Consider the following 19,866-nt stretch of genomic DNA (forward strand, 5'->3'; position numbering starts at 1 on the left):
TGTTAGGATAAAGTTAGGATGAATTGCTCATATAAAAGCCTTAGAAGATTGCCTTATATCTGTGAGAAGTTGGTTGTCTAGTAATTTCCTACTCTTGAATTCTGATAAGACTGAAATGATGGTTCTTGGTCCAGCCAGACATCGGCATCAATTTGACCAGCTGGCGCTTAATTTTGGTTCGTGTGTTGTGCATCATATGGACAAAGTGAGGAATCTTGGAGTACTTTTCGATCCCACGTTGTCTTTTGGCCCCCACATTAGAGACATTACGAGGACTGCCTTGTTCCATCTGCGAAATGTGGCGAGGATTCGTCCCACAGATGCTGAGACTTTGATACATGTGTTTATTTCTTCCAGACTGGATTATTGTAATGCGTTATTTTCTGGCCTGCCGCAGTCTAGCATTCGGGGACTTCAATTGGTACAGAGTGCTACTGCCAGACTTTTGACACAAAGTAGAAGGTTTGACCACATTACACCCATTCTGGCATCCCTTCATTGGCTACCGGTTTCTGCCAGATCAGATTTTAAAGTCTTATTGTTGGTTTATAAAATTGTTCACGGACTGGCACCTTCCTAACTGGCGGACTTGGTTAAACCCTACGTACCTGCACGGCCCTTGCGTTTGCAGGGCGCAGGGCTTCTGTGTGGGTATAGAGCCTTCTCCTACCGTGGTCCGACTCTTTGGAACGATCTACCTGCAGTTATTAGGCAGTCTGACACGTTGGAGACTTTTAAATCAAGATTGAAGACCCACTTTTTTAGACTGTCTTATCATTAATCTAATTTGTTTTTATGTTTGCTTTGTAATTTCTTTTTATTCTACTGTGTTTTATCTTTTTATTGTGCTTTTCTTGATTTTAATTTTGATTTTAAATCACTTTGTGTTGTTATGAATTGTGTGAAGCGCCTTGGGGCGACTTTATCATGAGTTGGCGCTATATAAATTAATACCGGTACATTGAAATTGAATTGAAAAGCTTGACAAATTTCTGATGCAATTTTTCACTGGAGTGAGGAAAGTGCAGACAGCAGCCTGTACACGAAGTCAGCGCACAGCATCACGGAGTACATCATCAGGATTGTTTTTTGCAAGTTGACTGAGAGCAATTACTCCTATACAAACTTTGTGTTGGATTGTTGACGCCAAAGCACCAGCGATGAACACCAAAATGTAAGTCCCTTTTCTGTTGTTTATAAATTAATAAAATATCAAATGACAAGGATCTATTTTCACCATTATATAAAACAAATAATGAATGTTTTTTCATTCTTTCAATGAAATGTATATTTACCGGTAATTAGTTCCATTGAAAGGCGAAACCTCGTTGAATGGTAGATTCCATCTTTCACCAAATTAAATATTTGTTCCACTGAACTCATAAATATTCATTATTTGTATAATATTCCATTTGTGCTCATAAACACCCTTAGATCCTACACACTGTATCTCCAACAAGGCAGCACAGCATGTCTTTTTCCTGATTCTCTCCCTCAGCCCCAACCAGTCCCAGCAGAAGACTGCCCCTCCCTTAGCCTGGTTCTGCTGGAGGTTTCTTCCTGTTAAAAGGGAGTTTTTCCTTCCCACTTTCGCCAAGTGCTTGCTCATAGGGGGTCGTTTTGACTGTTGGGGTTTTTCTGTAATTATTGTTTGGCTTTTGCCTTACAATATAAAGCGCCTTGGGGCAACTGTTTGTTGTGATTTGGCGCTATATAAATAAAATTGATTTGATTTGATTAGTGGTTAGCACTGTTACTTCACAGCAAGAAGGTTGTGGGGTTGTTTCCCACTGGGCTGGGGCCTTTCTATGCGAAGTTTGCATGTTGGCTCCGGCTTCCTCCCGCATCCAAGGACATGCAGGTTAGGTGAAATGGAAACTTTACATTGGCCGTAGGTGTGTTTGTGTTTGTCTATACCCAGACAGCAAATAGATCCGGGCCGGATGTAGTCCAAAATCTGGTACCAATCCTGAAAACAGATCCGGTCCAGACAGTTTTTGCACCCTGGCCCAGATCCGACACGGCTCCGCTTTACAGTTCTGGAACAGATCCAGACCAGATCTGAACTGGATCCGCAAAACACCAACCGTTTACAGACCATATCTGGCACGGATCTGGGACAGATGTGGTCCACATCACAGCACCGTGGCAGGAACATGGGGCATAAGCAATTTTATCTGCACTCGGTAGAAACTATCCATTAGCGGTTGTAAACTCTGTACTCTGTAATCGTGATCGTCACTGAGGCTTTTTTAAATGCTTATTGCAAAGCGGTTTGTTTCTTTACGGCAATCAAGTTTTATAAGTCCAGGGACACTGATCTGTGTGTTATAGATACAAATCAGTTTTCTCGGATCCACGGAACTTACCCCTGTAAAACTTGTTCCTGCCACGGTGCTGTGATGCAGTCCACATCTGCCCCAGATCCGTGCCAGATATGGTCTGTAAACGGTTGGTCTTTTGCGGATCCAGTTCAGATCTGGTCCGGATCTGTTCCAGAACCGTAAAGCGGAGCCGTGCCGGATCTGGGCCAGGGTGCAAAAACTGTCTGGACCGGATCTGTTTTCAAGATTGGTACCAGATGTTGGACTACATCCGGCCCGGATCTATTTGCTGTCTGGGTATGTGGCCCTGCGATCGACTGGCGTCCTGTCCAGGGTGTACCCTGCTCTATGACTGTTGGGATAAGCTCCCAGTGACCCTTGATTGGATTGGGCAGGTATACTGAATGAATGTGTCTCCATCTCCAACAACAAAGAACAGACCAAGTGTCCACACAGGTGGAAGACCAGGAGCATCAGAGGGGGTTCAAACTGCTCTATCGTGCTGTGGATGGAAGGAGAAATAGTTTTGGGGTCATTCTAAAGGGATAGCATAAAGAGTGTGTTGGAGGTTAAATGTCTGTCTGACAGGGTGATAAGTGTGAAGTTGGAAACTGAAGGGGTGATGATGAACGTCATGATGTCACAAAGACAAGCATGAGTCTTCTGATGGTCTTTGGAGGTTTTCCTTCCATCTGGTTACACATTTTACCTGTTATTTCAAACTATTCAAAATCAAAGATTAGCTAATTAACTGTTACTGAAATAACAAACGCAAAACGGGGTGTCGTGACGTCATTAACGGGGTTACGCAGGGGTTGACCTCACACTTGTTTTCTTCTCTCTTTGCTGAAGGAAAGTAAACAAATGGGCGCAGCGGCGTTTACAAGTAAAAATATGGAAAATGTGATCCAAAGGTGCGGATTAAAGCGCATAAAATGCCTCGACAGAAGACTAGATATAATGTGCGGTTCTCTCCTGTGAGTATAAACTCTACTTTGGCATATAAACGGCGTTCAAAGCTCCGGAAAGCTAAGCTAACGGCTAACGTGTATTGGACAGAGCACTTGACACTTTCAGGGACTGTCGGAAATCTGAACATTTTCGAGATGCAACGCCAGCAAACACGACACCTTCTACTTGAGTTTTGCGATCTACAAACGGTCTCTCTCTCTCTCTGTCATATTTAACAATATACACTAAAGTATTGGAGCATGCACTGATGCAGTGTGTTGCTATATCCATCACAACAGTTCTGGGTTCTGACTGGCAACCATCCACACCTTCAGAAAATCACCTCTGTTTTGTGTAGTCATGTATTCACAGCCCTTCACTTTTTACCACATTTTATGTTACAGCCTTATTCCAAACTTGAGTAAATTAATTTTTCCCCTCAAAATTGTACTCACAACACCTCATAATGACAACATGAAAAAAAAAAAAAATTGCAAGTGCATTAAAAATAAAACAAACAAACAAAAAAAAAACCCCTAAGAAATGTACATAATTATTCACACCCTTTGCTTAGTACTTTGTTGATGCACCTTTGGCAGCAATTACAGCCTATGCCACGTGCTTAGTGCACCTATCTTTGGGCAGTTTTGTCCATTCCTCTTTGCAACACCTCTCAAGCTCCATGAGGTTGGATGGGGAGTGTCGGTGCACAGCCATTTTCAGATCTCTCCAGAGAGGTTCAATCAGATTCAGGTCTGGGCTCTGGCTGGGCCACTTAAGGACATTCACAGAGTTGTCCTAAAGCCACTCCTTTGATATCTTGGCTGTGTGTTTAGGATCATTGTCCTGCTGAAAGATGAACCGTCGCCCCAGTCTGAGGCTGAGCGCTCTGGAGCAGGTTTTCATCCAGGACGTCTCTGTATATTGCTGCATTCATCTTTCCCTCAATCCTGACTAGTCTCCCTGTTCCTGCTGTTGAAAAACATCCCCACAGCATGATGCTGCCACCACCATGCTTCACTGTGGGGATGGTGCCTGGTTTCCTCCAAACATGACGACTGGCATTCACATCAAAGAGTTCAGTCTTTGTCTCATCAAACCAGAGAATTTTGTTTCTCGTGGTCTGAGAGTCCTTCAGGTGCCTTTTGGCAAACTCCAGGTGGGCTGCCATGTGTCTTTTACTAACAGTTACTCACCATCGTCTAGCAGACAGACAACTTATTGTGAAAAAAACAAAATTTAATCCGTCTGGCCACTCTACCATACAGGCCTGGTTGGTGGATTGCTGCAGAAATGGTTGTCCTTCTGGAAGGTTCTCTCTCTACAGAGGAATGCTGGAGCTCTGACAGAGTGACCATCAGGTTCTTGGTCACCTCCCTGACTAAGGTCCTTCCCCCGATCGCTCAGTTTAGATGGGCAGCCAGCTCTAAGAAGAGTCCTGGTGGATCTGAACTTTTTCCATTTATGAATGATGGAGGCCACTGTGCTCATTGGGACCTTCAAAGCAGCAGAAATGTTTCTGTACCCTTCCCCAGATTTGTGCCTTGAGACGTCCTGTCTCAGAGGTCTGCAGACAATTCCTTTGACTTCATCCTTGGTTTGTGCTCTGACATGCACTGTCAACTGTGGGACCTTATATATAGACAGGTGTTTGTGTTTCCAAATCATGTCCAATCAACTGAATTTGCCCCGGGTGGCCTCCAATGAAGCTGTAGAAACATCTCAAGGATGATCAGTGGAAAAAGGATGCACCTGAGCTCAATTTTGATCTTCATGGCAAAGACTGTGAATACTTATGTACATATATGATTTTTTAAAATAAATTTGCAAAAGTCTCATGAAAATTTTTTTTTCGCATTCATTATGGGGTATTGTGTGTAGAATCTTGAGGGAAAAATTAATTTGAGTCATTTTGGAATAAGGCTGTAACATAACAAAATGTGGAAAAAATGAAGCACAATTTTCTGGATGCACTGTATGTCGGGGGTTTTCTTTTGGACTCTTCCAGGTGCTGGGATCCTCACTCAGGAAGCTGTTTGACGTATCATGCACAGTAAAATGTGCCACATGACCATGATGTAGCAGATGTTTCCTCAAAATGCAAGTAATACGTACTATGGTACTATAGTACTATGGTACTATCATGCTTGGTTATCACGTTACAGGGTAACATATGTCAAACGTCATAGAATCCAATGGACGTTGACCTTGTTTGACCTTTAGTTTGGAGACCAAGCATTCAACACAGTCAAAACTATTCCATTTATTAATCCTATTAGCTCAACCAATAATTTGCATCACTTTTTTTTTTACTAAAATTGAAGTAACTTTAACTTTTGACCCCTGTACAACCTGAAACTGACCTTTCTCACCATTTTTGCTGTTTTTACCCCATAACTGCTAAACATTCAGTCATAGATAGTCCAAACTATACCTTTTTGGAATCATTATGATCAGACAAATAATGTAGTGTAGTTTTAAATTTGATTGAAGCCTTTTTAGTTTTGACCCCTGTGTAATTCTTCAATTGACCCCTGACCTGGCTGTGTATTGAAAATTCAAGTGGCTAGTCGTTTTTTTTCAAAAGAGTAATGTCTAACGAGTATTTGTGCCAACTTTGGTGCTTGTATCACCTTTTGCAGGATTGTTTCAGTTATCTGCTGTGGTGTATATCTTGTGTTTTGCATCAGTGGAGTGCGTGAATGCAGCACTTTAACCTGCATGTCATGTCTGTGGTGTGAGCATCTTTTTATGTTGCTTCCAGAATCGCATCAAAAAGATCATGCAACAAGATCGTGAGGTGGGGAAGATTGCCAAGGTGGTTCCTGTGATAATCTGTATCCTTTGACATGTGAAGAGGTGACATCATCACGCTCTCTCCCTGAAGTGCATTGTTAACAGTTTAATATCACCTTATTGATTAGTGCTGTAGATGTGTGGATAGTTTATACTTCATCTCCTTGTCTGCTTATGTTGCATTCCACAAAACTGGGAAATCTGAAATTTTAGATCTCCGACGAGGATGCTACTCGAAATCGGAGTTCTTACTTGTGAAGTCGGGATGCTAATAGACTGTAAACTATATTTATCTGTGTTTATTGGTTATAGTATACATCACCATTTAACACAGCTTGTTCTGCTGACAGATAAAGTGTCTCTTCAAAAACAAAGCAAATATTAGTTTATCGCTGTCATCCATATTTTGATTACATTTAACATTGTTCTCCTGAAATGCTTTGAGGTCAGACCTAGTACACCCCAAGTGAGATCAGTCCACCATCCTAGTTTTCTGGTCATCTGTATCAGGTACACCAAGGCATGCTGGGAGTTGTAGTTCCTCCAGTGTGTTTTTGGTCATATATTGACACAAAAACATCTTGAGCCAATAATTGTGTATTTGAATGAATAGGAATAGTTGTAGTGTACTCAGCTTTTTTTGTTCATGTTATTACTGTTAGCTTTAAATTCTCATAAAATCTTTTATTACTCCATCCCCAGAGTGAACTGTTTTATTTATTACTCCAAAAATTCAGTTTGTCTTGTCTCAAACTCTCGGAGCAGTGAGGTGACACATCCTGCATCCTCGATGCTCAACAGCGCCCCAAATTCAAGTCTTGTAAATGAGTTTTTGTTTCAGTCAGGTTTATTTCTTTTTAAACAATGAAAGTCTAAATAAATGACATAAAATGACATAAAATTAAGTGTGACTAAAGGTTTCACAACCTGTACATAGGCAGCAGAAGCAAATTCCACCTGGGGATGGAGGGATGGTGCTGAATGAAGTAGTTCGGTGTGCCACTGTAGGGGCATCATGAGGTTAAGGGATGACTGCTAAATTGATTATTATTATTATTATGTTACTTTATGTGTACAAGTTAATTATTTGTTAATATGGATATAATGAACTACATCAGCATTTACCTGCTATTCCTCATTATTTAGAAAAACAGGGACACAAAATCAGATTCTATATCCGGCCTAGTTGAATGTATAATATTAAAATGTGTGCTCTTATTTATGGATACTCCTATACATCATTTGACCAGTTGATGTTTTGTTCACATTATTTTCTGAAAATAATGTGTGAAAATAATGTGATAATGTCTATAATCTTTGAGTAAGAAATCGGCAGCATTGAGGCTGTTAAAAACATTTGATGTGTTGATCCAAAGCACACATATTTGTTTTGAAACTGAAGTTTGTGGTGTAGAATTGTGGTTTCCTGAACTGCAGAGGTCAGCGCGGGCACTGGAAATGTTCCTGAAATCGCTGCTGACCAAAAGCTGTCTAATAACCGAATCGAAGCTCAGCACAGTGATTTCACTCGCTCACATGTAAGTTTGCTGTTCCTTGTCTGACAGCTGTTTATGATCTGCGCTCTGAAATACTCACCATCGTCTAACAGACAGACAACGTATTGTGAAAAAACTAAATTTAATCTGTTGAGGTTTTAAAGTGATGTCCCGTGGACCATATTAGCCATCAGCAGCTCATCTTATCATGTGTACTTATAAATTATATGACTTTTCTTTCTGGCTCGCCAACTTGTAGATAAAAGCACATGTTAGCAGCGGTTACAACCACCACATATATATATATATATATATATATATATATATATATATATATATATATATACGAGGGCTGTCAATAAAGTTATGGTCCTTTTTATTTTTTTCAAAAACTATATGGATTTCATTCATATGTTTTTACGTCAGACATGCTTGAACCCTCGTGCGCATGCGTGAGTTTTTCCACGCCTGTCGGTGACGTCATTCGCCTGTGAGCACTCCTTGTGGGAGGAGTCGTCCAGCCCCTCGTCGGAATTCCTTTGTCTGAGAAGTTGCTGAGAGACTGGCGCGTTGTTTGATCAAAATTTTTTCTAAACCTGTGAGACACATCGAAGTGGACACGGTTCGAAAAATTAAGCTGGTTTTCAGTGAAAATTTTAACGGCTGATGAGAGATTTTGAGGTGATTCTGTCGCTTTAAGGACTTTTCACGGTGTGAGACGTCGTGCAGCGCTCTCAGGCGGCGTCATCAGCCTGTTCAAGCTGAAAACCTCCACATTTCAGGCTCTATTGATCCAGGACGTCGTGAGAGAACAGAGAAGTTTCAGAAGAAGTCGGTTTCAGCATTTTATCCGGATATTCCACTGTTAAAGGAGATTTTTTTAATGAAAGACGTGCGGACGGATCCGCGCGTCGGGACGCAGCCGACGCGGTGCGGCGGCACAGGAAAAACACCTCCGTGTTGATAACCATTTGTAAAATCCAGGCGGCTTTTGATGGCTTTCAGTGGAGTGAGTATATGAGAAATTGTTTAACAGGCAGGACATGTTCCAACTTGTCCTTAAGGCTTTCAACAGAGGTGTTTTTCCTGTGGCGGAGCGTCGCGGCGGCTGCGTCCCGACGCGCGGACCCGTCCGCACGTCTTTCATTAAAAAAATCTCCTTTAACAGTGGAATATCCGGATAAAATGCTGAAACCGACTTCTTCTGAAACTTATCTGTTCTCTCACGACGTCCTGGATCAATAGAGCCTGAAATGTGGAGGTTTTCAGCTTGAAACAGGCTGACGACGCCGCCTGAGAGCGCAGCGCGACGTCTCGCACCGTGAAAAGTCCTTAAAGCGACAGAATCACCTCAAAATCTCTCATCAGCCGTTAAAATTTTAACTGAAAACCAGCTTAATTTTTCGAACCGTGTCCACTTCGATGTGTCTCACAGGTTTAGAAAAAATTTTGATCAAACAACGCGCCAGTCTCTCAGCAACTTCTCAGACAAAGGAATTCCGACGAGGGGCTGGACGACTCCTCCCACAAGGAGTGCTCACAGGCGAATGACGTCACCGACAGGCGTGGAAAAACTCACGCATGCGCACGAGGGTTCAAGCATGTCTGACGTAAAAACATATGAATGAAATCCATATAGTTTTTGAAAAAAATAAAAAGGACCATAACTTTGACAGCCCTCGTATATATATGTATATGTGTATATATATATATATATATATATATGTATATGTATATTCTCTATGTTCAAATGTAAAAAATGATCTTCTTTATTGTCCAATCATGTCTCTACAATTTATGATGCAAAGTAAAATAATATCAAAACCAAAATAATGGAGTGCACAAATATGGGCACACAATAGTACGGGGCCCTGTCACACCATGATGATTTAGCCAGCGTGTGCTGACAGCCCCGTTTCCACTGAGCGGTCTGGGTCAGTACTGCACGGTATGGTACGGGTCAGAACAGTTAAGTCCGGGTTGGTTTGCTTTTCCACCACCGGCAGAACCCTTTTGTTTGGCAGGCGATGCACATAAATATTGATGAGCATGTAAATATTGACAAGCACGTCATTGAGGCCATACAGAGTACAACCCCAATTCCAATGAAGCTGGGATGTTGTGTGAAATGTAAATAAACACAGAATACAATGATTTGCAAATCCTCTTCAACCTATATTCAATTAAATACACCACAAAGACAAGATATTTAATGTTCAAACTGCTAAACTTTATTGTTTTTGTGCAAACATTTGCTCATTTTGAAATGGATGTCTGCAACATGTTCTACACAACGTCCCAACTTCATTGGAATTGGGGTTGTAATTTAACATTTTTTTATTGTTTTTTTTTTTTTTGTCTTGGTGGATCATGGGATTTCTTTTCATTGCATGCAGAATGCTGAAGAATCGACTCATGTCTTTGATAAACACTGACATGAATGAATGAGGCACTGTGACTCTTTCAACTTTAAAATAAGTTAATTTTCTTGTTGTGGCGCAAAATGCAGATGTGCTTTTGTTCAGGCTGAGAAACACACAAAACACAGAGGGACTTCTTTAAAAACGCGGTTTCTTCAGCCACGACAAGGAACTAAAGTATTTTCAGGCGTCGTTTTCCAAAATCAGGACGCTTTCTGTGGATAAGTTTTCATCAGACTGTGATGATGAATCTGACTGAAACGATCAGGTAAGATTAAGACTTTGTATTTACTCCATGTGTGAGTGAATAATTTTAATATTTGTAACAGTCTGAACTGTTCCCATGACTGCAGCTTTCAGTTGTTCAGTCAATCATTGGACAGCATCAACGGACGTATTTCGAATTATGAGTAACTTACAAGAAACATGTGTCAGTAATCGCATAACTTACCTACAACTTATGTCCCACATGTGTGGGACATATGAGTCATATGCTGGCATACGGTGAAAATACATGACGTTGTGGCCAGTGATGCGACACACAAAACTTGCACCCTGCACAGTGTCTCTAGTCACAGCTACAAATGCTTATATGTCCTTCTGAGTTGTAAAAAGGTGTCTTTGTGTCTATACTGAATGTTTGTTGCCATTTTTGCGTACGATTAGCAGACAACAACAATAATATTAACAGTAATAATAATAAATGTAATCTGTAGGAAGCAGTGCATTGAGACAGAGCAGCACTTCCACTTCTTGAAGGACCTGGTGGAGCAGGTGACGTCAGCAGCAGCCCAGAAGGACATTAGAAGCATGAGCGTGCTGCCGCTGCGCAGGTAAACACAGACGCCGTTATTGTTAACAGCGGCAGGTGCATTCGGTATTAAATCAAACTATTTTTTTTTCATTTTTAGTGGTTAGTCTTCACCATGTACCATTAGGGACAGTCTCACATGGTTGATTTCACATTTTCTTAAACATTGCCAGAGACAACCTCAAGGAATTGTGCAGTTTTATGGGAGAGAAGTAGACATGTTTTACTTGGGAAATAATATCACATATTTTACATATTACTTTTATTGTGACATGTACCTTAATCATTTGCATAGGACTGTAAAAAGATGATGTTGTCATAATAACAGTGGGCAGATAAACTACATGTGACGTACACTTTGGCTGAGGTGTGCGCTCCACTGAGTTTCTGTCTTCCAGAACCAAACAGGACGAGGCTCCTGTTAAAAAGCAGGACGATGCTGAAGAAACGGTGCAGCGACCGAACCTCGACTCTCTGGACAACAACTCCAGTTCCAGTGTACGTAGTCTGAAAACAGGTTAACATTCACAGTCAAACCCACACTGAGAGGATTTGTTCTGCAGACATGCTTTGCTCAGCAGCACTTTGGCAGCTTTAAAGTAACTAAACCCTCAGCTGACAAAAGATTCAAAGGCTGCTGTTATCATGTGACTCCACAAAACAAAATTGCTGGACAGGAAGAGGATGGTTGCCACTATTGGGGCAAAATGTAACATTTGGCCTGAGCGGGGCGCCAGAGTCTAATCCTCTGTCAGGGGAGAACAGGGATGCCGGCGAGAAACTAAAAGGTTACTCTGACCGTTCGTTACAGCCAGTATGCACTTACTGAATTAATTAGGGTTCAAGCACAGAGGTATTGCTATTGCAGTTGTGCTGATATTCATTCATTCATTTATTTATTTCTATTCATAAAAAGTCATGGGGCAGCCTAAGCCAGGAGGACCTGAAATGTAAAATTTAAAGGGTAAATGGACTGCATTTATATAGCGCTTTTCCATCTGAATCAGACGCTCAAAGCGCTTTACAGTTATGCCTCACATTCACCCCAATGTCAGGTTGCTGCCAAACAAGGCACTCACTACACACCGGGAGCAACTAGGGGATTAAAGGCCTTGCCCAAGGGCCCTTAGTGATTTTCCAGTCAGGCGGGGATTTGAACCCATGATCTTCTGGACTCAAGCCCAACACCTTAACCACTAGACCATCACCTCCCCCAAATTTACAGGGATAGTGGAGGACAATCCTGTCTATCGACACACAAAATAAATGGCCATTGGAAAAACATTAGGGTGCATTATAAATAATATGGTGATTTTGGTAGAAACTAAGTCTGATAACAACAAGCTGCACATGTGAAAATGAAAACTATGTCATTGCAATCTGTGAATTGGGTTCTTTCCAGTGGTGTAAGCCACGCCCATTTCAGCATGGAATTTTTTTCATTATTTGCAAAATATGCTAAATACACTGGCGTAAACTCGCCTCTGGATTTTTGATGTAGAAAGGCCGCATTGGGAAGAGTTCATGATTCTTTCTAGGCGCCTCTCGGTCACGGTGGCTGAGGACCCAAAGACATGAATGTCATGGTTGTGGTACATTAATGTCTCTACAAGTTCACCTGTTTCACCACATACAGGTACAGTCCAGGTCCCGGTTTCATAAAGCAGTCTAATCTTTTAGTCTACTAAGCTTACTTAGTAGACCAAGTAGTGACTTAGTAGTGGTCCGTGTGAGTCTTCCTCTGTCGATTCGGGACCCTTGGAGGTATATTTTAAGCCTGTGATTTCTGATCTTGGTTTTAATGTGTATAGTGATTTTAAAATGGACAGCTAAATTGCAGCTGTAGTAAAATCCAACTTTTATCATTTAAGGTGTTTGACTACGGTAAAACCTTTTCTTTCTAGACAGCATTTTGAGACGGTGATCCATGATTTTATTTCATCTTGCTTGGACTGTTGTAATTCACTTTATGTGGGAGTCAGTCAGTTGCTGCTTTCATATTTGCAGCTGCTTCAGAATGCTGCTGCGCAACTTTTGACAGGAACTCAAAGGAGAGAGCACATTACCCTTGTCTTGGCCTCTCTTCACTGGTTGTTACCTGTATATTTTAGGGTTCATTTTAAAATTCTCATCTTTGTTTTTAAGTCTCTTCATGGCTTAGCCGTGTTGTACCTCTCTGGGCTTCTTCACCCTTATATACCTTGTCGGTCTCTCAGGTCAGCTGACCAGCTGTTCCTGGAGGTACAGAGATCTAAAAGGAAGCTGACAGAGGACAGGGCCTTTTCTGTTTTTTCACTTAAATTGTGGAACAGTTTGCCTTTGGGTGCAAGAGAGGCACCTTCATTGGCCACTTTTAGGCATCGTCTTAAAACCGTAAAATCTTTTTTCTGTGGCTTTTGACTGCATTGAGACTTAGTTTTTTTAGATTTTATTAACTTGTTTAAATATATGTCTTAATGTTTTAACTATATGTTTTAGTGTACAGAACTTTGGGTCAGCTTTGGTTGTAGTAAAGTACTTTATAAATAAAGATGGTATGGTAGACTAAGGTTAGCCGCCCAACATTATCCGTCTAATCTCCGTTTCACATCAACAGCTAAATTTGTAAATTAGTTGTATTATGTTAGTTAATGATTTTCATGGTCATGGTGGCCTCGCAAGTGCTGTTGCCAAGAAATGGCCCCAATGCGTAACAGTTTTGTTTACTTCCGGGTTGGTTTGTCTGCTACAAACGTGCTACAACAGAGGAGAAGAGCTCCCAACATCGGTGTCCGTAAACATCTCCAGTGGATTATTCCAGTGCTTGATAACCTTCTCACACATTTTACGCACTTGTGACATAAGGCTAACAGGGCTATAGGTTTCAGTGAGTGATTTATCTTCTTTCTTAAATATAGGTGTCACTTTTGTAACTTTCCACATCAGGTAAAAGTCCATTATCTAATGATTGCCTAAATATATAATACAAAGGCAAGTTGCACATAGTCTGCTAGTTCTTTCAACACCCTAGAATGGGTAATATCAGGGCCCATGGCCTTATTGGGATTTACACTTCTTAGCAAGTTTTTAACATTTTCTGGGCTAAAGGTCACATCTTTAATACTAGCAACACTAAGTATATGGAGGAAATTGAATGATTCAGGAGTGTTACACAATGTACAAGGTCATCAAAGTAAATCAGATCCTTCTCATCTTCATTTACATTTACAGATTGAAAAAAATTTCTTCAGCTCATCAGCCTTTAACTCTTAGTACAGTAGATTTACCCTTTGTTTTACTGTTGAGAAACATTAAAACACCTTGGAATTCTTCTTAATTTTCTCACACATTCTTTTCACACTCTCTCTTTATCCTACTTAAATTTTTTGCTACTGTTTCTCACTTGAGCATAAGCTCTGACTGTATCTAGTGTAATATTTTGTTTCCTTATACTTTAACAAAACAGAATACTTTTTCTTTACAAATCTTTTGTCTTTCACATTGAACCGAGGTGGATTTATTCTGTTTCCAGTTATGATCCAAATTTTTGGATCACATGCACCTTCCGATGAAAAATAATTCCATGACACGTCTACATTATTACATTCTGTAACATTGACCAGTCAACACATAACATTAACTCTTAACGTGTTGTAATCACCTTTGTGATTACAGAACTCTATAAAAACACAACCTTCCATTAATTCATCAAAAACATTAAAGTACTGCTCCGGTCATCATGAAGCAAAAACACCAACTCAATATTCCTTGTATGTGAGAACTTACTTGGCAATAAATATAATTCTGACTCTGATCTGTACAGTGCTGGGCTGAGATAACGGCTTCGCTTATTCAGCGGCTACACGCTTCTAAAGCTGTAATCACCGACCTTTTGTCATAAGGGGCGTGATGAGGCTGTCCTATAACAAAGGCTGCTTGTGAAGCGGCCAACTTTTGGAACTTTCTTTCCCCTGCAAGCGAAGGACACATCCGGCTGGCCGGCCCCGCCTCCTCCTGTAGGGCAGAAAGGGAGGCGGTAATCAGCAGCCTGAATTGGGCCAGATACTGGCCTCTCTCTCCTAGCCTGTGATTGGTTGGTGGCTGAGACACTGACGTCAGCCTTACTTTGATGTGGCACCAACACTGCTCTTCTATTGGTGGTTTAGGAGTGAGAATTCCTGCTCCGGCTGTCAGGCTCCAGCAACTTGCTGCATTTCATTGGCTGAGAGCGGTTTGCACTCATCGCTTCTGATTGGCTCACACACATGCACGCTATTTATAGCACTTGCTGCTTCCCTCTTCTTCTGTGCTCATTTTTGTGCATGTTTGTTTTTTTTGCTACATAAAATTCTATTCATAAATAGTTTTTAGCCCAAGTGTTAAAAAATTAAAATTAAAGCAGAACAGTAAAAAAAAACAAAACAAAAAAAAAGTCCCCACTTTCTATATGCGATGTCACCGGGCAGATTTCTGACAGGTTTAGCCCGTGTATGCAACCCTCCTTTCCTGACCCAAACAGTCCCAACATTCATTGTGCAACCCCCCCCCCCCCCCCCCCCCAACAAAATGGTTGGTAAACTAAATAGGAAAAAAAAAGGGGGGCAATTTTAAGCTCCATATTAGACCATGGGCCATGTAATCAATGTAATCAATATCCCTTTGTATTTTTGAGACCATGACCTACATCTGGTTTGGGTGCGAAAATGTTGGCAAATGAAAACTTGTGGTACCCCAAGCATGTACCAAGTATGCCATTTTCAAAAAGAAAAATCTAAATAACAACACAAAAGGCATGCAGTTAACATTTAAAATACTTATTTATGGATTTTATTATTAAATAAGCAAAAGAATGTTGATCAGTTACTCCATTTCACCATCAAAATCTTCTTCACTGTCATCATTATCTAAAGCAGGAGTGGACAACTGGTTCCAGAAAGGGCCAAGAGGGTGCAGGTTTTCTTTGCAGCCACTGACTCCACCAGGTGATTTCACTGATTAATATCACTTTGAGCAGATGGAATCAGTTAATTATCAAATCAGAGTTTATCACTATGCTACAACCCCTGGCAAAAATTATGGAATCACCGGCCTTGGAGGATGTTCATTCAGTTGTTTAATTTTGTAGAAAAAAAGCAGATCACAGACATGACACAAAACTAAAGTCATTTCAAATGGCAACTTTCTGGCTTTAAGAAACACTATAAGAAATCAAGAAAAAAAGATTGTGGCAGTCAGTAACAGTTACTTTTTTAGACCAAGCAGAGGAAAAAAATATGGAATCACTCAATTCTGAGGAAAAAAATTATGGAATCACCCTGTAAATTTTCATCCCCAAAACTAACACCTGCATCATATCAGATCTGCTCGTTAGTCTGCATCTAAAAAGGAGTGAACACACCTTGGAGAGCTGTTGCACCAAGTGGACTGACATGAATCATGGCTCTAACACGAGAGATGTCAATTGAAACAAAGGAGAGGATTATCAAACTCTTAAAAGAGAGTAAATCATCACGCAAGGTTGCAAAAGATGTTGGTTGTTCACAGTCAGCTGTGTCTAAACTCTGGACCAAATACAAACAACATGGGAAGGTTGTTAAAGGCAAACATACTGGTAGACCAAGGAAGACAAAGCGTCAAGACAGAAAACTTAAAGCAATATGTCTCAAAAATTGAAAAATGTACAACAAAACAAATGAGGAACGAATGGGAGGAAACTGGAGTCAACGTTTGTGACCGAACTGTAAGAAACCGCCTAAAGGAAATGGGATTTACATACAGAAAAGCTAAACGAAAGGCATCATTAACACCTAAACAGAAAAAAACAAGGTTACAATGGGCTAAGGAAAAGCAATTGTGGACTGTGGATGACTGGATGAAAGTCATATTCAGTGATGAATCTCGAATCTGCATTGGGCAAGGTGATGATGCTGGAACTTTTGTTTGGTGCCTTTCCAATGAGATTTATAAAGATGACTGCCTGAAGAGAACATGTAAATTTCCACAGTCATTGATGATATGGGGCTGCATGTCAGGTAAAGGCACTGGGGAGATGGCTGTCATTACATCATCAATAAATGCACAAGTTTATGTTGATATTTTGGACAATTGAAAGGATGTTTGGGGATGATGAAATCATTTTTCAAGATGATAATGCATCTTGCCATAGAGCAAAAACTGCAAAAACATTCCTTGCAAAAAGACACATAGGGTCAATGTCATGGCATAGGGTCAATGTCAATGAGCAGATCTGATTTGATGCAGGTGTTAATTTGGGGGATGAAAATTTATAGGGTGATTCCATAATTTTTTCCTCAGAATTGAGTGATTCCATATTTTTTTCCTCTGCTTGGTCTAAAAACGTAACCGTTACTGACTGCCACAATCTTTTTTTCTTGATTTCTTATAGTGTTTCTTAAAGCCAGAAAGTTGCCATTTGAAATGACTTTAGTTTTGTGTCATGTCTGTGATCTGCTTTTTTTCTACAAAATTAAACAACTGAATGAACATCCTCTGAGGCCGGTGATTCCATAATTTTTGCCAGGGGTTGTATGTTGGCACGTGCAGCCAAGGTTTCCAGGCACCAGAACGTAATGGTGCAACAGCAAAAACACTCCGTGTGCCCGACTGTCATTTCAGAACTGTTTGTTCCGGCCTCCGCTGTGTCTGAAGGGCTGAAGCCTGAAGAGTTTCATGTGACACAACCCTTAGAATAGCGCAGAACTTCAGTAGACCATTGTTACATTGATTGGTGCATGCACAGTCCGCTAGTCGCTCATGTAGAACATCACGGGGAGCAGCGCCATTTAATGCGGACATGCATCCTTCGCGTAACTACACGGACTGAATCTGCGACAAATACCTGTAACTTGCCCAAAGAAAAGTGGACAAAGTCCCTTAAATGTGTCCCAGATGTGACAGTCAGAACAATAAGAGAATATTTGATAGAGAACATTTACGCCATCAGCTCTAATCCTGTACGCACTGAGTACATTTTTTTTCACAGCTTTATTTGTAAAAAAATCATTCAGTATCACAACAGTAAAAACAGCTTGTGTGAAACTACATTTAATGTCTTGGTTCAAATGTGCCTCACACAAATGGTAGTTGTGTTTGGGAGGAAAGGCAGAAAAACAGTGGAGTTTTCCACCAGGAAGGACCGTCAGAGAGATTACAGAATGCGATAAAAACACAACGTTCCATTCATGCATCAAAAGCATTAAAGTGCACTGCTCCAGTTGTCATAAAAAGAAAACACCAACTCAATATTTTTTAAATAAATGGTAAATGGTCTGCATTTATCTGCATCAGACACTCAAAGCAATTTCAGTTATGCCTCACATTCACCCATTCACACAAACACACTCACACACCGATGTCAGAGTGCTGCCACACAAGGCATTCACTACACACCGGGAGCAACTAAGGGATTAAGGACCTTGCCCAAGGGCCCTTAGTGATTTTCCGGTCAGGCTGGGATTTGAACCGAGGATCCTCTGGTCACCATCACCTCTCCAAGCTTTTAAAAACAGTAAAATGTGCACTGAAAGCAGCTAAACTTCTGCTTGAGGGGCACAGATTACTTTCATTTTGAGGCAAATTGCCAGTTCTGCAGTTTATTAACCAGCCTATTTGGAGGCAAAGCAGATTAAACCGTTTTATCCTGTTTCACCACTTTTTTGGGTCATGGGCGATCATAGTACAACAGCGCCCTGTGGAATAAACTGCAAAAGCCACTACTCGTACATGTTTTGGACGAATAGGCAATTCACGCCCCCCCCCATGCTGACAGCGGCGGTGGTAGCTCACGCTTGGTCACGCAAGATTTACACACGACTGAGCATGCTTATTGAGAATGTAAGAACGGTCTGTTGGAACACAGTTCTTCTGTGTTAGTTGTTGGGCGAAGAGCTGTGGGGTGCATTACTGCCCCCATTTGGTGGGACTGACCTGGAATACAAAACATTTTAGTTGAAATACAAGGTGCACTTTGTGCTATGAGTTACATCTCTGTGGCCCCAGTTTGGGGCAGCTTTGGTTCCACAGCAGCACCGGGGCTGTTTGGACCCATAGTGTTTGCTTGCATATCTACTTTATTTCTGTTCATTTATTAAACATGATCATTACAAAAGAGAAAACCAAATTAAGTTGCTTCAATTCTTAATTTGGATAAACTTAATTCATTCATTGAGTATTAATAATGAAGTACTTTTTTGGGTTGGACCATTACTTTTTTCATTGTATTCAAATGCAAGTTAAAAAAAAACAAAAAAAAAACGGTTTTCAACAACTGTGTTCATAACGTTAAGTGATTAGTGTGTTACACACTCCGTTGCAACTACAACCCTGATAGGTTTCATGTTACTTTTGTTAACATATTCTTTATTGTGGGTTTTTTTCTCTTGTAGGAGATGGAGCTCTACATCTGCCTGTGACTGTACAACCAGAAAATATATATAAATATGACAGAACTTTTGAGTTTATTTATTTGTGAGAAGAAAAGAGAGAAAAAAAACAGCTGATGTTGAAGTAAAAGTTGTCTTAAAAAACGTTTTGAACAATTTTAAGACCATATATAGTATAGTAATTTGTGTGTGATTAAAGGTATTTTTATTGATACTGGTTTGTACTTAAGCTATCCCCCCCCCAAAGTAAAGTTCGTATTAAACACATTCACCCACAGCTTTGTGTTTTGTTTTTGTTTTTTTGACACTGGACAAATAAATAAAAATCCGACTATAAACAATTTCAAAATTGTGATTTTGAATCCCAGTGTGGAAAAAAGTTTTGTTCAAAATTAAAAAAAAAGCTGAAAACTAATTTCCAGAAGGGCCCACAGTGCATGTCTTTCCACCTCTACAGTACCCTGTATATTTTAAAACTAAAATGTAAAATAATGGCTTGCAGGCACCACTTTAACAAAACAACTAAATCATCAGCCAAAAACCACCTCAAACATAAATTTTCTCCTCCTTCAGCTTTTAGGATATAAAACCAACAAACTTAACACCTAAGCTGATACAGGAATCATGTGATATTATACATTTACCAGTTGTTTGTAGATCTGAAAATCACAGCTGATTAATTTGACT

At 40.5% G+C, this 19,866-nt stretch overlaps 1 protein-coding gene across 1 annotated transcript; it reads left to right on the forward strand.

Moving 5' to 3' along the window:
* The first annotated feature begins 3,064 nt into the window (after positions 1-3,064).
* LOC117501112 (dr1-associated corepressor) lies at positions 3,065-19,410 on the forward strand. The gene is made up of 6 exons (XM_034159934.1): positions 3,065-3,301; positions 6,040-6,112; positions 7,516-7,609; positions 10,704-10,820; positions 11,197-11,296; positions 19,183-19,410. The coding sequence occupies exons 1-6, from the start codon at positions 3,260-3,262 to the stop codon at positions 19,207-19,209; spliced, it is 453 nt and encodes a 150-aa protein (XP_034015825.1). The 5' UTR covers positions 3,065-3,259; the 3' UTR covers positions 19,210-19,410.
* Positions 19,411-19,866: the final 456 nt, after the last annotated feature.

Source organism: Thalassophryne amazonica, chromosome 19 (genome assembly GCF_902500255.1).
Source record: "Thalassophryne amazonica chromosome 19, fThaAma1.1, whole genome shotgun sequence".
NCBI lineage: Eukaryota > Metazoa > Chordata > Actinopteri > Batrachoidiformes > Batrachoididae > Thalassophryne > Thalassophryne amazonica.